Source organism: Scatophagus argus, chromosome 22, assembly GCF_020382885.2.
Source record: "Scatophagus argus isolate fScaArg1 chromosome 22, fScaArg1.pri, whole genome shotgun sequence".
NCBI lineage: Eukaryota > Metazoa > Chordata > Actinopteri > Scatophagidae > Scatophagus > Scatophagus argus.
This window is the reverse complement of record NC_058514.1, coordinates 13,783,506-13,799,722: the sequence shown is the minus strand read 5'-3', so window position 1 is coordinate 13,799,722 and position 16,217 is coordinate 13,783,506. Positions and strand designations below refer to the sequence as shown.

General features: G+C 41.1%; 1 protein-coding gene across 2 annotated transcripts in view; it reads right to left on the bottom strand.

The window, feature by feature from the left end:
• Positions 1 to 11,048, bottom strand: part of arid2 (AT rich interactive domain 2 (ARID, RFX-like)) — a 33,309-nt gene extending 22,261 nt beyond the window's left edge. Inside the window, exons 1-4 of one of the 2 annotated variants that reach the window (XM_046378814.1) lie at positions 10,658 to 11,048; positions 10,331 to 10,516; positions 10,114 to 10,207; positions 9,094 to 9,191 (exon numbers count right to left, since the gene is read on the bottom strand). In XM_046378814.1, the coding sequence (XP_046234770.1) occupies positions 9,094 to 9,191; positions 10,114 to 10,207; positions 10,331 to 10,422 (284 nt within the window). In that variant the 5' untranslated portion in view covers positions 10,423 to 10,516; positions 10,658 to 11,048. Of the gene's footprint in view, positions 1 to 9,093; positions 9,192 to 10,113; positions 10,208 to 10,330 lie in introns of both variants that reach the window. The other variant, XM_046378815.1, reaches the window with a different exon arrangement.
• Positions 11,049 to 16,217: the final 5,169 nt, after the last annotated feature.

Sequence of the window (16,217 nt, the reverse complement as noted above, 5' to 3'; positions counted from 1 at the left end):
GTTTAAAAGCTTTCACCAAAAAAATACAGATAAATCTAATGGAACTTATACTTAAAAAGCAAAGCAGAGTAACCTAAAGCTAAATAACCCGGAGATTATGAAGATGGTTTGAGTGTGTGATTTTTTTTCATTCTTGGTTTGCACTTTTCTAATTTCTGCTTGAATCTTGTGCTTTGCTTGCAAATAAAATATATAAAAATATATAATATATAATATAACTGCTTCAGTTACAGAATGGGAAAAAATATTCAGTATGCAAAACTCCTTAACCTGAAATGTTAAATTATTTATCAAGATTGAAAACTTAATCACAGTACAAAAGAGAAGCAACAAAAGTGTGTTTGGAGGGAAAACAACCTGTTGCTGATGTCAGATAATGTCACAGCTTGAAGAGATTTTTTAAAGAGTCAAATGACTGTCCCTTTGAGAAGGAAAGTTCTATCATCAGAATCAGAATTCCTTTATTAATCCCTGGAGGGAAATTCTTGAAAGGCTACACACCCATACATTCTGCCAAGAAGACCATTTTTTGCAACAGCATGATAACTTAATTCATCTAGTAGGCTAATATACCAGAACACACAATGTGACCTAAAAAAAAAAACAAAAATATTTCCTTTATGGCTTATGATTCCATGAAACAACAAATACTAATTTTTGGTACAAAGAACCCAACAGGCTTATCAGCAGAAGGAATTTAAAAAATTTCATGATTTTGTGTGTGTAGCATGTGCAGCGTAAGAAACCATGAGCTGAGAGACAAAGAGCCTCACCTACAGACACCCAAACATCAACACCTGGGAACTGAAGGGAAAACACTTCACAGTAACTCTCGTGTTGTCTCATTGCTGTGAGAAGCACATAAACATGACAAGCGGACAAAATGAAAAACTAAAAGTTACGAGTGCACATTCCCGATGGATCATTTAACTGTAGAACATTAAAAAATGGCTTCAGAATTTAAATGCCATCACAAAGAATACAGCGTAGATGCCCATTCACTTTACCTTCTTACTCGCCTTTTTATCACTGTGTAGTAGAAGACGAGTTCTTTACAGCAGCTCAAAAATCAATGACTGAATAGCAGACAGAAGAAATCTTGATTTTGACTAATCCAGGAGGTGCCACGAGGTTACCAGTTAAACGGCTGTTAATACATGCAAACATACCAAAAGCGGTGAGCCATTATGAAGAAAACAATTCCTCTTAAACTCTAGTTAGACACTTGATATGAGAAAAAAGAAATCTCAGTGAGCATCCAACTACCAAGTCAGGCTCTTAGGCTCTTGTCTGATAAACACATCCTGATAATGCAGAGAAATCTGTCAGACAAACAAACACAAACACGGCAAAATACCTCAGACGTGATAGTGTGGTAAACCCTGTCTGTATGGCAATGAGTCACTGAGCGAGCGCCTGTTTCTGAATGAGGCCCTGCTTGTTCACCGTGGCCAAGGTAATCCCCCGTCCGCTGGCTGCCGGGTGACACGCTGGACTATAAATACCCTCAGCCTTCATTTGCAGAGAGTGAGCGAAAGAGAGCGCGAAAGCGAGCGCGTGAGAGAGAGAGAGAGAGAGAGAGAGAGAGAGAGAGAGAGAGAGAGAGAGAGAGAGAGAGAGAGAGGCCCCATCCCCGACTGTAGCGTCATCAACCGCTGTCTGGGCATAAGCAAGAATGAGGGTAAAGATGGGTGGGGGCACGGGTTTGACTGCAGCTGCTCATGTCTGCACTTCCCCTTTTTCCATAGATTCACGATGAGAGGAACATCAATCTCCTCCCACTTGAGCAGCACATGACCGCCAATCAACAGCAGCCACCACAACCGTTTAGAGAATTGGGGAAAGTTATCACTATTAATACTGAGGTATGTTTTCCCTCCAAAATAATACAACACGTGGGAAGAGTGAGAACCCAACAAGGCATGAGAAGTGATGAACAGACAGCATTATGGACACAGTCACTGTCATTAGTATTGTGCCATTTACTGCCATCTGGGTCACGCCAGTGCACATACTCCTGGCTTCAATTACTCTCAGTTGCCTGGATGTCCAAATGCCCTCAGTGTGTACATGTGTGTTTGTGTGTGTGTGTGTGGGGGAGTCGATTGCCCCCTGCTGGACATGGACACAGACATGCAAAACACATCCTCTGCCAGTTTCTGGACAGAAATGTTTGCTGGGTTTTAACGGAGCTGGCCATTCAACACAGGCTGAGGGTGGTTTGCTCTGTCAATAATAACATGAGCGTTGATGGCAGAGCCAAATGAGAAAAGATTGTGACGGCCGGATCAGCTACAGAACAGACTATGTGTTGCCTGAAAGCAAACTTAAAAGTTGCAGCAGATCTTAAAAGCAAATAAAATGAAAGCATCTACATCAAGGTGTTACAGTAACAATTTCTTCACTTTAGTATTACTGTGACTCATGTAAGCAGCGCATGTAAGTAAAAGTTCCACCTATGCGCTGAATCCTTGCACGCAAAGAAGGTCAGCGCAACAAAAGCTATAGAACTGAACCCCTTCCACTTCAGTTATTAGCCTGTCAGTCTCGGTAGCTCCGTGTCTTTCAGACTAGTCTTTTTGCAGCAGAAGAAGCGCTTTGACACTGCCAAGACAGGGTGATAATGGTCAAGGAAAGGATGCTTTTTCTCCGACTAAGTTGTACAGTTGCATTTCAGTGTGAAGGCACACCATCTCCTTGGAGAGAAACCTGATGGGTTTGAGGGAATGTTGTGAGTCGAGGTGTGCCCCAACTCCAGATCGCTAGCTAGCCGTCTCATAGTGAATTTAACAGTCCACAGCTGCATGTGATAACCTTTATTTTTTTAAATATGTGTAATTATTATCATCTTGCAGGTGGTGCAGGTCTTATTCAACATAGCCCTCAAAACATGTTAGTCATGTTTTAATTTTCCCTGGATTAACAAGAAAGAAAATATTCAATTAAAACTGTGAATCATCCCCAAGCTTTTAAACATTAATTCTGTGGCCTATATCACACAGTCCTGCACTGTTTTTTGGTTTAGTTTCACAACACTGTTAAATGCCATTAGGGACAGTGTGGAGACATTGACAGCTGCACAGGCCTATAAACAGTAAGTGACGAAACAATGAACCTGATTTTCCTCATAGCATATGTACAATGTTCTCATATACACCTGGGTTTCTTCTTACATCAACATGTACTCCTGGACTACTTCTGACTACGACACTAAGTTCCTCTTGGGAGGTACTACACGCAGAGAATAAACTCCAGTTATGTGTAACAGGCACCTAGTAAGTAATGCAACTCTACTTCCACTGAAGAGCTACAGTCTCTATAACATCCAGAGCCAAAAATTTTAACTAAGTGGAAATACCAGATTCTAGGTCCACTGTCAAGTACAAGCCAGATTCTGTCCATCTGCTGGTTAGCAAGGAGACTGAGAGAAGGAGATTAGGCTATCAGTAGTGGCCAACACTGCTGGAGGGCAGGTCAAATTACAGACTGGGCCAAAAACACAAAGTCTCAAGAGCCTTCAGATATTATCTGTGATAGCAAGTTGGCTGCACAACTCTTATTTTGTTCAAAGTCTCTTATTATGCTGTATAAAAATGCAGACAAATCACGCAACCTTTACCTTTATCCATAACCAGCCGTCATCTGAGCATCTCTAAAGTCTGAGCACCAGCTCGGATGAAGCAGGGGAATACGAAACCGGGTTAATGCAAGCCAGATCAAAGGCCACTTAGTCCAGATGTTTCAGTCTATCAACCTACACAGGAAGCAGAGCAAGACTAACAAACACAATGGTGCCCTGAATCATCTCATAACCAGGTGTGAAAATTAACACCTGCTAAGCAAAAACAGGACAGTGATATGTGGCCACGGTGTAAGGCTGAGAAACACTTCTTTGTTTTCCATTTTAAGAACTGCCCTAAGTGCATCATGTTAAAATCAAGACTTGACATTGCATGCACTGTTAACCACACGGTCTGGCACCATTAACTTCATGTAGTACTTTAACACATAAAGAGATGGGTAGATATGTTAACAGCTACAGTGGGGTCCAAATGCTTTTCAATGGCTGCACAACATTTTCATTTCAGATTTCAATTTTGGCTACGTTGCTATGCAGTCTAATTAAAAGACAAAAATGCCTTTGTATCCAACATACTCCTGGTGGGGTGTGTTCTTCACACAGTAGTGGTATCTGATAAGCAGGCACAGTCACATGAGATGTATAAGACTGATTCAACAATATTTGACATCTGTTGAAATTTTTAAAAATCTTTCAAGAAGTTTGAAATGATAAGTTTGATAATCGACTTGCAGCCTGCTGGGGGGGGGGGGGGTAACATGTTATGCTCAATTCACATGACAACTAAAATGCTTTTTAATTGCTGGAGTCGTGAGAACTTAGGCCCTAAATGTGGGGTCACAAGCTGGTAACAGTTGAGAAACATGTGTGACCAGTCAGGTATTAGCATAGGATTAATATTAAAATGTGAAACATTCAAATATCAACTGAAATGAGTAAACCTGCGAATCCGATTGCACCTGCCTCTATATGCTGGAAACAGTTGGTGAGAGGTGACAGATGAAAGTGTGGTTTAAATATTTTTGCTGTTCAGGAAACAGCATTTTCAGCTCTGAAGAAGAATGATTACTTAGCATTGGTTGATTGAGTAGAAAGACGCACAGTCAGGAGCGGGTTTCTTCTTCTCTAATCACTGTGGGCAGTTAAGACATTTGCTGGCTGCAGAGCTAAAAGCCTAACTTGCTCATAATGCAGCATGGGTCAAAAGGTGACCTCTATTTACTATTTCAACCGAGCTCTAATGAATCAAAATACAAGCAAGAGATCACTGGGACCTGTGCTCATCAAATCAGGGTTTCAGTTAAAAATATTATTCCTCACAACATACGTGAGGACATGACTGGATATCACAGCCCATGTAAACTGTTAAACATGGCTCAAATGCTAACAGTTTCTTCTTTCAAAGACTTCCAACCATCAAGTCAATAGAGCAAACACAGACGATTAAACTAGTGGTTCCTAGATGGCGGTGCCTCCTGGGCGTGTTTTGCTCCCTACGGGGATGCAGTGAGAGAGGGCAAACAAAGGTTGAACCAGGGTATCTGTCACCTGACTCGGCTACTGTGTTCAGTGTGCTGCAGTTTGGATAAGTCAAAGACTGGAGCAGCACCAAAGGCATCGTTTCTAAACTACCTTTCATTCAGTCTCAAATTACAGTGCGCGTCTGGATGAACTAGATGGTGTTTTATGCCGGGTACACACTAGAGGATTTTTAAAATCAGTTCGGAGTTAAAACAGACAAATTTGACTGATACTTAATATTTTAAAATCATAACAATGCTCGCACAAGATGATTCAGTCAAGATGCAGCACCACACAACCGGTGTTTATAAATGATTTCAGAGTAGCAATTCCAGGGACTTGGGATCTCAAAGGAACTTCTGTGATCAAAGGTGATTTCAGAGAAGAAGAAGAAGAAGAAAAAAACATGGAGGATGATTGCTGTCATCTGCTGGTTGTACTTTTGTAATGCTATGTTTTGCATTGGGAAAAAAAAAAGAAAGAAAAAACTGGATGAAGTCACAGAACGCACAAGATCAGCGCGGCTTACAGATTTTGCAGCACGAGCTGGAGGTGATTGGGTGACAGCTGATTGCTGTCTCAGCCGGGCTAGTCCAAGCTACATAACTAGCAAAATTACACTATCTGTACAGAGGTGGAGAAAGTTTGTAGAGCAGTAGGTGGGGATATGCACGCAAGAACCCATCAAACAAGGACTCATACTGTTGCTACAATTCAACAAGCTTGTCCTCTTTTTCTGCTGTCCACCTGGCTCAGAAGACCAAAGTCCTGTTTGTGCTGTTGGCAGCCATGTTTCTGTTCTCCACTACACACAACACATGGTTGGTGATGCTTCCTGGTCAGCTCACCCTCATTGCCTACTGCAGGCTTTCTGCACGTCCTTTCACACTACAAGAGTTTGAGTCCTTGGAGAGTTGGGAAACGGGAAGACTCCGATCCAGTCAGTAACATTATGTCTGTAAACCACTCGCACCACTGGATGATAATCTGCTCAGCCTCAAATTGAGAACACCCCCGCAATTTTCAGACCTAAAATCGTCCCAATTATCCTTGAGTGTGGGGCCAGCATTACTGAAAAATCAGGACTCTGTTGCCCCGTGAGGGTTGGGGGCTTAGTGCAAACCACTTCCAAATCATACGAAACTACTAATGGAAGAGGAAAAACATGGATATGGGAAACAGCATTGCCTGAGACTCATTCAAATCAGGAAAACTGGAAGCAGCCGTGGGTAACTCTAACCCAATCCACTGAAAAGGGGTGCACAGATGTAGAACATAAATGTAGGTCAAATTATGGAAATGTAAAAGGAAAAAGGAAAAAAAAAAAGGAAAAGAACTGGGGGGTGTTACTCTAATACTGTTCATATTTTCAAAACTCATGAAACTTTCCTCAAATCTTCAAATTTTCAAGCATTTTCATGGTAGTGGAAGCTCCTGTGACATCATTGCCATGTTCGTTATTTTAAACACTGCTTTTCCATCAGTAGTTCTGTGCGATAGCATCTTACTATAATCTCTCAATAACTCTCACTCATACACCTGAACACCTCTCATTTATTTTTAAACAGTTTGTTAGAATCTTGCCAAAGAAGAGAGCCAAAAACAGAGCTGCTTTTCTGCCATGCCCTTAGTGTGTCAGTGTGATTTGATGCCAACGCTCTGATCCAGAGTGTGAATCTTTCCTCCCCTTAAGTTGAAATGAAATCAGCAACATTGGAAGGACTGATGTCAAAGCGGCGCTTCAACAAGTTGAAAACGAGCTGGAAAAATGTTTCTGGCAAGCATTGCTCACTTATTGCCGGGTGACATTCAGATATCTAATAGACGGCAGCAGGAGCTGGCACTGAGCGTCTGCACTGCTTATTACTACGCTCTGAGTGGGAAGTGCTGACCGGAGAAAGAGCCACATCATTCAACAGGGAAACCTTGGTCAACACAGACCATCCTGTATCAAAAAGTCACAAGTTTGATCCCTGCAGCTATGGGCTGTCCTTCGGATCTTCGTGTCAAATCACTTGAATTCACTTCAACTTGAAAGTTGTTAAAGGCCACAAATTTCAAGATACAGAGTAAAATTACTTTCTTGTTAAATGTTACTTAATATTGCTTTCACGATGTCCAATCATTATCAAATGCATGTCTATAAATAATTTCAGCTGCAGACTTAAAAATGCACACACAGCTTAAAAATGACAGAAGTTGCAGATAGCCATTCACCTGGATAATCAAGACTAAAACTTGATATTAGCAAACATTCACCCAGCTTAACTGTCCTCGAGAGAGACACCGAGTGTCAGCCAGTTCCAGGGAGCATAAATCCTGGACATATAACTGGGCACATATAACTAAGACCCCTGACCTCTTCGGATGAGGGCAAAATGAAAATTTCACCCCTCAGAAAGAAAACAGAGGACAATTTTGCACAGCAAGACAGGCAGGAAAAGATGGTTGATTTCTCTATGAGGGAGGAAGGCAAGGATAGTCTATTATCAACCTTGGCTCAGGCAAGACGAGTCCAGCTGCCTGCTGCCTCTGACATCCACTACACTGAACTGGCTCATCAGCCTCACAAAGTTGTGACAGGAGTGTGATAGTGAGCATGTCATTACAGTGACTTAGCTGCTCTGAGCAACACATGTAGAAAAAAATCATGAAGTTAATGGCTCCAAATGATTCACCAGTAGGTATCAGCCTGCTTGTGTGTATAAACCACTTTTTCATAAAATAGCATACACCTGAGTTGGCCTAACTGTGTCCTCTGAAAAGACTCAAAGATCATCAGTTGAGTCCCTGTGAGAGGCACACTCAAAGCCCGCTGGACAAAGACAAAAGCAGATTTCTTGAAGTTAAGATTTTCATTGACTCTTTGGGAATACATTCACACGCAAATCAGATCTGAGAAACTCAGCAAGTTTGCATTATATCTACTTCCAAATCAAATACCAGACCTAAACAACTGTGCTGTTCTCCAAGCAGACCATTACATCAAATTAGATGATCTCATGCTTCAGAAAAAATGTTTTATAACGTATTCAGTCATTTACAATAAATACGGACATGGTTAATAGCAATTTGTGGCAATTAAGATGATCAGAAAGACTAACTTCAGCAGCAGCACGGCAAGCCTATGTGTGCCTATAGTGTTACTCTCCTGCAGAGAAAGAGCAGTTATCTATGAACTTTTTAGGAGTTACAAGTCTCATCAGCTGTGCAGTTAGCGCTCAAACTGCTACTCTTCCAACTCGCAGCAGATAACACAGAAAGATAACTTAGTAAAAACGGACAGATAATTAACCACTGCATATGAAGCAAGCAAGTGACTTGCAGTTGCCTGTAAAATATCCCATGACAGGATACAAGCATTTCTCTGCTACAGAGGTGTAATCCCCCACGGGCAGGTGCTAGTGATGGGAACAATCGTTACACGGGAGGTGGGGGGGGGGGAAGAAGCACAGAGAAAGCAGTAATACCAAAACCACAAATGCCAGCTGCTGGGGAGAGCTGCATTTACAGCAGACTCCCATCACTGGCAGCTGACTGTGCTAAGGCTGTGTGCTACACATGTTACAGCACCCAGAGCTGCTCAATCATTAGTGCTATATCAAAAGCAAACGCCCTGTGACCACACCTTTTTCAGAGAGAAATAACTGTCATTAGTTTAAGGTTTATGGCTATTACAGACAAAATACTCCTTAAGTGTGTTCTCCAGTCCTATATACAAGACTAAATACAGAAAATACATTTTGCCGGAATTTTATTCTTATGAAAGACAGATCAGAGTTATTTTCTTAAGGAAAAGGTGAGTACCTGTATATCTACCAAGTAATGGCAAAACTACACAATATAGACCTTGCTTTGCCTGTGCAGTACTAGTGCTGCTTCCTAGCAAAGGGGAGCGGAAAGGCAAGATCCTGCTGACTGCATCTTAACATTTGTAAACACTTCCCACATGCTACCTGAGAGGAAGAGAGCTGCATGGCCACGCTACTTACCGAAGGTAGTACTGTTTTAAAGCAAATGCAGCGTTGGAACAACTCCTTGGAAAGTTAAACTCTTCTCCAAGTTCAATCCATTGGTTTTTGTCAGAGACCTGAAGGGGAAGAAATGAGCTCGTTAGAAGATAAAACGCTCGCCATAACAAAAAAAAAGCGGTTACACCGCAACCATCTGTTCTGCTACAGGTTCCCCCAAATGAGCCAATATCAAAATCACTAATCAATAACTTTCTCAAACTGCCTAAAATATCTTTTTTTTAAATCTACAAATGGTGAAATCATCCTGCAGGACCTTTAGTACAATAACGTTTAATTAGCTACTAATGTCAGTTATCCGAACATATTTACATTTAACACATCAGTAATACAACTGCCTGACTCCCTTTAAGATACTAACGTTAGTGTTGAAGCTAGTTAGCGCTACAGCTAACAAGCTAACTTGACTTTTCCATTTTTTGCGCTAAAACCGGACGAGGCTAAACTCCAACAAACTGTCTGCATCAATAAACAAACGGCTTAGCTTGCGGCGAGCCGTTTGATTTTGGAGTAGGTTTTGCTACCGTTTACTGTATTCACTACATGGGCCTGTGAGGCCTACATTTTGTGATCAGCCATGAAGCCGAAGAAAGATGGCTATGGCGAGAAAGAAAAATCAACCTTCCCCTGCGTGGAAACCACCGGTAAAAGCCCGGGCGAAACGCTGTGTTGTAAGCGGTGTTTCCCGAGGCCGGGCTCCGTGCCGATAATCGATGTTAAACGTGCCCGCTAATTTTGAGTCGCTCCAACTGCACTCTGACTCCGAGCGGTTGGACTCTCAATTCAAACCACACAACAACACAAGCCACCACATTGCATAGAGATACATGGCAAACTAGCACAAGGCCAACACCGACCCACTAACGTTTTTCTAAAGGATTACACTTGTCCCGGGTTACCCACACGGAGTTGTAGAGTGGTCCACCGAGGAGTCCACAGACAGCAGAGTGTAGAGAAAATCCACTTTTAGTTCCCACTCACCTTAGCAAATCCACCTAAAGAGACGACTCTGATATAGAGAGCATTCAGATCCAGCTCTTTCCCACCCACGAAAGGAATCTTCTTGAACGGCGATCTGAGGGGATAACACAAGAAATAAAGACGCATATGTTTAAATTACAGTTTTGGTTAACTCGCAGTCACATGCAATGAAGATATAAAGTTATATTTCTTGGGAATAAAGACGCCCCAATCTCACCCTCTGCTTTGGTGAAATTGCCGCAGCTCGTCCAGGAAAGCCTGTCCTTTCCTTCGCTGATCTAGTAGATTTTTCCCCGTCGAATTTGCCATTGTTTTTGCATGCAAAAACGGTAAAACCCCACTTCAGTCGCTTCTTAAGACACCAAGGATCCCATACTCCGCCGGCGCTCAGTCATTCGCGAAGCTGAGTGTTTAAAAAGTTAAAGAAATAGCTGATAGCAAGAAGAGCGGCAGCTCGCTAATAAAGACTGATGCACACAGAAAGCAAGCCCGATTCAACCCCGGACTAAGTTCCAACGAACAGTCAGAAATACGACCGATTTACCGGCAGATAAGGAACGCCATGGTAGAATGTGTAGAATAAATGCTTTTGGTCGCGGTTGTATTCGTTTGGAGTGGTTTGACAGTGTGTTACGGACGCAGCTCCGAGGCTATCGCACACACTGTAGAGCGGCAGAGGGATCCAGTTCTCAGACAAAAAGATGTGAAGGCCGCGGAGCCCGGCCTGGCATGCGTACAGCGCCCTCTGCGGCCACAGGCGGCACTGCATCGTCCAGAGCTGAGCGGGTGCTGGAACAATAGAGACTGTTTTCTTTTTTAGGGACCGTCTGACAACTCGTCTCTGTTTGGAAAACGGGTCAGGAGGTAGATGGAAATGTCCCGTGGGGGAGGGGATAACACTAATTAACATAGCTTTCTTGTTATTCCAACTAGGCATGTAATGGAGGGCAACCCCACAATTTATTGTTAAAATATTATTTTTCTAGACTGACAAAAAGCCTTCGTATATTTGCAACTGACTTCAAAATGAATGATATGAAATTTCACCCCATTGATAATCAGTTCAATGAATATGAGGAAAGACAAAAAGTTAGTGTATAATAATTTCATATTTCCACTGCAGGTACCAAAGAAATTACAATGCCTCGCAGTTACTTAAATACAACAACTGCATATTGATATTAATTAAATTACTCTACAACAAATGGAGCTATTAGGATATATTTTATATTTTTGTAAGAAATCATTGATCCAGTATTTCAGAAGAACAACAGGTCAGTGCTTATATGAATACAGGAATAATGACTGTTTACTGGTGCTTTATCATGATTAATATCTGAAAGCTTGGCAAATTGTTCACCACTGCACTTAATATATTTAAACATTTATGCACATACTTTTTTTTTTTTAAATTTCTCTTTCCTTGCAATAGTGATTTTGGTCCTATATTGTAACATTACATTTTGCTGACATGGGTCTCATGTTATTGAAGTGCAACTCTGCCATGTGCAACTAGGATGGGAACTCTTAATTAACAACATAACATAAACTGGTTGATTTATATCTGTATTTAGCATTTTATGTTGAGTGCGATTTGGAGTTTTGCCTATACTGAAATCTTGTTGATTTTGAGGGGGATTTAATGCAATAAACGGACTGTATTATGACGTTAATTTAAAAGGCATGACTTTATTACACACTGTGATGACTATCTATTAAACCTATTTAATGTAGTATGTTGTACAGATTTTTGGTGGTTCAAATATTGTGACCACAGTATTTTTTTTTTTCAATGAAGCAATTTGTTGCTGGGAACTTCTGAACCTTGTGGTAAGCTTTCCCTATCCCTTGCTGACCACTTCAAAACGACTTTTATCACACGGGATGGTTGGAAATTACTCCTGATCCCTTCTCCCTGTAACTGCCAAGCGGATATCTTCTTGATGGGGTTACATTCAACCATTACACGTACCCCTTTGCTCAATGAAAAACCTGTCACAAAATGGCGGAGACGTACGTTAGCAGACCCCATTTTGAGGAATTGACACTAGACAGCGGAAAAGTGCGTGTCCTTGCGTGTGGTTTTCAAAATAGTGCTGTTCTTCGCAAACAAACTGCGGCACACCCGAGTTCACCTCACGCCTGTTTGGACTCCCCACTCGTCAACCGAATTCTGGGCTAACGAGTTGCTCGTGCGCTAGCTTGTTAGCTTAGCAACCTTTAGCCAACTTAGCAAAAACCTGGGCTGAGCCGTTTGTATTACCGTTAATCCAATTACCCACTGATATCTCACATTTGTTAAGATTTTCTTTCTCGTTTCGAATCGTTGTTTGTGGTTGTCAACCACGCACTGATATAAGCGAATCGGTTTGGCGCTAGCTGCACCGACGTCGTAGTTAAGATTCTAGTCCCTTATTAACACAGCTAATATTGCTAACTAGGTTACCACGGGATGCCAGCCGCTCGCCTAGAAACCTGCAGAGCAAATATAATGTTACAGTTATCACCCTGAGCTTTATTTGATATTTTAAACGGGGAGCAGTTACTTAAAGTCGAACTAATTCAGGTTGTTGTGACGATCGTTTAAGGTACGCTAGTGTCGTAGCTAACCGGCTAAATGTTCGTTAGCTGCCCCATGCGTGTACCTTCGGTTGACATTTATAGTTATTTTATAGCTACTTCTCAGTTTTAAGCAGTATATTAACAGTGGTGCTAGTCAATAGGACAAGCGCTTTGCATTGTTGATTTATATGCCACATCAATTTCCCGACCTTACTGATGTGCAGCTACTGTATGTACAGTTTATTGGATAATGACACTCTTAGGGTAAAACCCATCTATGCAGGCCAATTTGCGAACTAGTTACCACCGTTTAGGCTAATCAGTAAATACATGTACATTATGATAATATATCGTTTTTATTTACTTATCAGTCTTATTATAATTTTGTCACAAAGTCACAACTTCGTTGTCCCCTTCAATTCATTACAGATAGGCGACAGTTCCATCGCACCTCTTAATGATTTTAAGTGGGACTTCAGTTGCATATTTGGTGGAATAGAATACATTCAAACACTGCTGTACACACTCTATTGCTATATTACACTGGTGTAAAAGGCGGTCCGGTAGCAAGCATACGGTGCATTTCGGTTTTATGTGTGTGTCTTGAGGGCAGATTTATATCCATTTTAAATGTTAAACGTACCAGCGTATCTGCAGTGATACACGGTTTGGATTACTTCTGTTTGTATTGTCTCATTATTTATGCAACCTTTTGCTATTTGAGACCAGAGATCCATAATAAAATCTTACATTTACTCATTCTGGCATGTAAATGTAAACTTGTTGATATATTCTAAGGACACATTAAAGAAAATGTAAAATTTGTAAACAAAAAGCATATTTAATCCCCCCCTCACTTAGTGAATGGTGCAACGACTGTGGATGTGCACTGGAAAGCTGCATGGTCAGTTATGCCATCACATAGAGGTCCTCATCTGATGTGACAGCCAGGCCTCTCACGGCATATGGCACAAATGGGGCCAGTAAACTCAAGCTGCCTCCAAGCACCCAGACAAAAGATCCCAGTGGGATGCTAAACTGCTTGTAACGTCCTTACACCTCCCTGCCCCCTGCAGCCTCCGTTCCTGAGGTTTGTGAGTCTGAAGAAATGTTGAATCATTTGGTGGAAAATAGCTCCATCTTCTGGTAGTCATGCATCATGTCTAAATGATGGGATGGAGTCACCTCATTTCTTTTGGAACATATTGTACTTAAAAGGATGATCTGAGAGATTTTAAACAGGATACAGTCATAGTTGAAGCAAGATGCATGCTGGGAGATTAGGGGAGGGTACTGTAGGTGGGAGTTAAGTGATCCCAATACAGTCAGAATTTATGCAGTGCAGTACACTTGACATATTTTAAATTTCTTTTAGTTATTTTTTTACATTGGTATAATACTAGTTGCACGTAAAACAAAAAAAACAAAACAAAAAAATGTGACATTTTGATACATTTTGTTGCATGTTAAAGATACACCGATCAGCCACAACATTAGAACCACTGACTGGTGAGGTGAATAACATTAATCATATGTTTATAATGCAATGTTCTGCAGGGAAACCTTGAGTTCCGGCAATCTTGTGGAAGTTCTTTGACACACATCACCCACCTAAACCTATTACAGACCAAATACAGCCCCACATGGCAACAGCTCGTCCCATCAGCAGCAGCCTCCCCCCAGCTGGACTATGAACCCCTGTCACATTTAGAAAACAGCTCAGGAATGTCTCAAGAACCACAACAATGGCTTGCAGACTCCCCAGATCCCAGCCTGATCAGGAATCTGCACGATGCACCTGAATAAGCTCAATCCACCCTCCCACCTGGAGCCCTCATTCTTTAATGAGACCATCCTGTCCTTAAATTAGCAACTTTCCTTTGCTTCATTATTTAAATTTGTGTGTGTGTGTTTGTGTGGGGGGTTGTACTGTGATATGTCTTCAGAGAAATATGCCTTTTAAAATTTGATGTTTGTCCATCATCACTAGGTGGCAGTTGTGTGAAGGATTGGGAGATAATTCAGAGCAGGGGTGTGTTGAATGGGAATTTTTTATTCATGAAACAGGTCTGACCTTTTTCTCTCTCTTCTCTCAAAATGGACAGTATGATTGAGAAAACTGATACGCTGTTGGTATCACTGTTTTAGTCAATGTTTTACCACCCTGTACATCTTTTTCCATTTTATTCATATAGAGATTCAGCCCAACACTGGGCACACAGTGCATTTTAACTGACATCATTATACTATACTATAAAGCACAAAACCTTGCTCATTTGTACATAATCTAACCGTCATAATAGTATATTGAGAGTAGCTATTGTTAAGTCTTCAGGACGTTTTCTACTATATTCAAGCTGCTGATGTGACCATGTGCTGTGGGGAAATCTTTTGCAGATTTTTGTACTCAACAGTGTCCAAATAGTGTGCCTGAAATCCAGAAGGACTTTTTTTTTCCACAGCATTTTGATCTTTTTAACAGGAAACACGTAGGTGTAACTCCTGACATAAACAATGACTCCACTTCGTTCAAGTGCACAGCACACACTCAAATTGAATACAGCCATCATTAAGGGTATTAATTGTACTTGTGCTATTTATTCTATGAATTGTATAAATATCTTCTATAAAAAAAAAAACTTGCCCACATGGTGATTAAAAAAGTCCGTCTACAATAGGAACACATTCTCAGTGCCCGGAAGCTCTTTCTTGTTTTATAGTATGGTGACTTAAGGTCTGTGTTTCATGCTTGTGTGTTTAGTATTGAGCAGAAGCAGCATTAAACACCCTAGTGACACAAAAACTAATGCCTGATCAACAGAAAATGTGAGGAATAATAAGTCACAGTGTCACCCACACAATTTGAATAAAGGGTCATTTGTTGGAGGACAGAATAAAAAAGTGAGCATCTTGCTGAGGTATAATGTTTCCTCAGGAAGTACGACTTTGATGACACTTGACTTGGCTATACTCAGGATTGGCAGTAATTATAAACACAAAGTGTTCACAGTGACAATATGCTGAGACAAGTTAATTACAGGTCCTTTCCATCTTTTCTGCAAATCTATGGCCCTTTCATGTTCCGTGTCACATTAGGAAACGCACAGGTATATAAGAAAGAAAGACTGCCCCATAAGACAGAAAGGCAGTTTCTTTTTTCACCAATAAAATTTTACTGGATTTTAATATAGTGACATTAGTCATGGAACCCACCCACCAAACACACACCATTTCCTCCTCTCCCATAAGTATATACAAGATCACCCCCCACCCACCTTAAAAAAACCTTCTACACTGAAAACAGTATCCACAACAATAATAAACACAAGTGGCTTGCAAAGCATGCATATGATAAAATAGCAATTAGTATAACAGAGAAGCATTTGTGTAACAGAGATGAGTGATGTGTGGAAAAAAGAAATTAATAAATTAATTGAAGTACATACTCAGGCTACTTCTAGGGTTGTCAGTGTTAAGATATATGACTAATGGCTGGGAGCTTAACTCCATTGTTGGCATGAATTTGTATAAAGAAGCTGCTG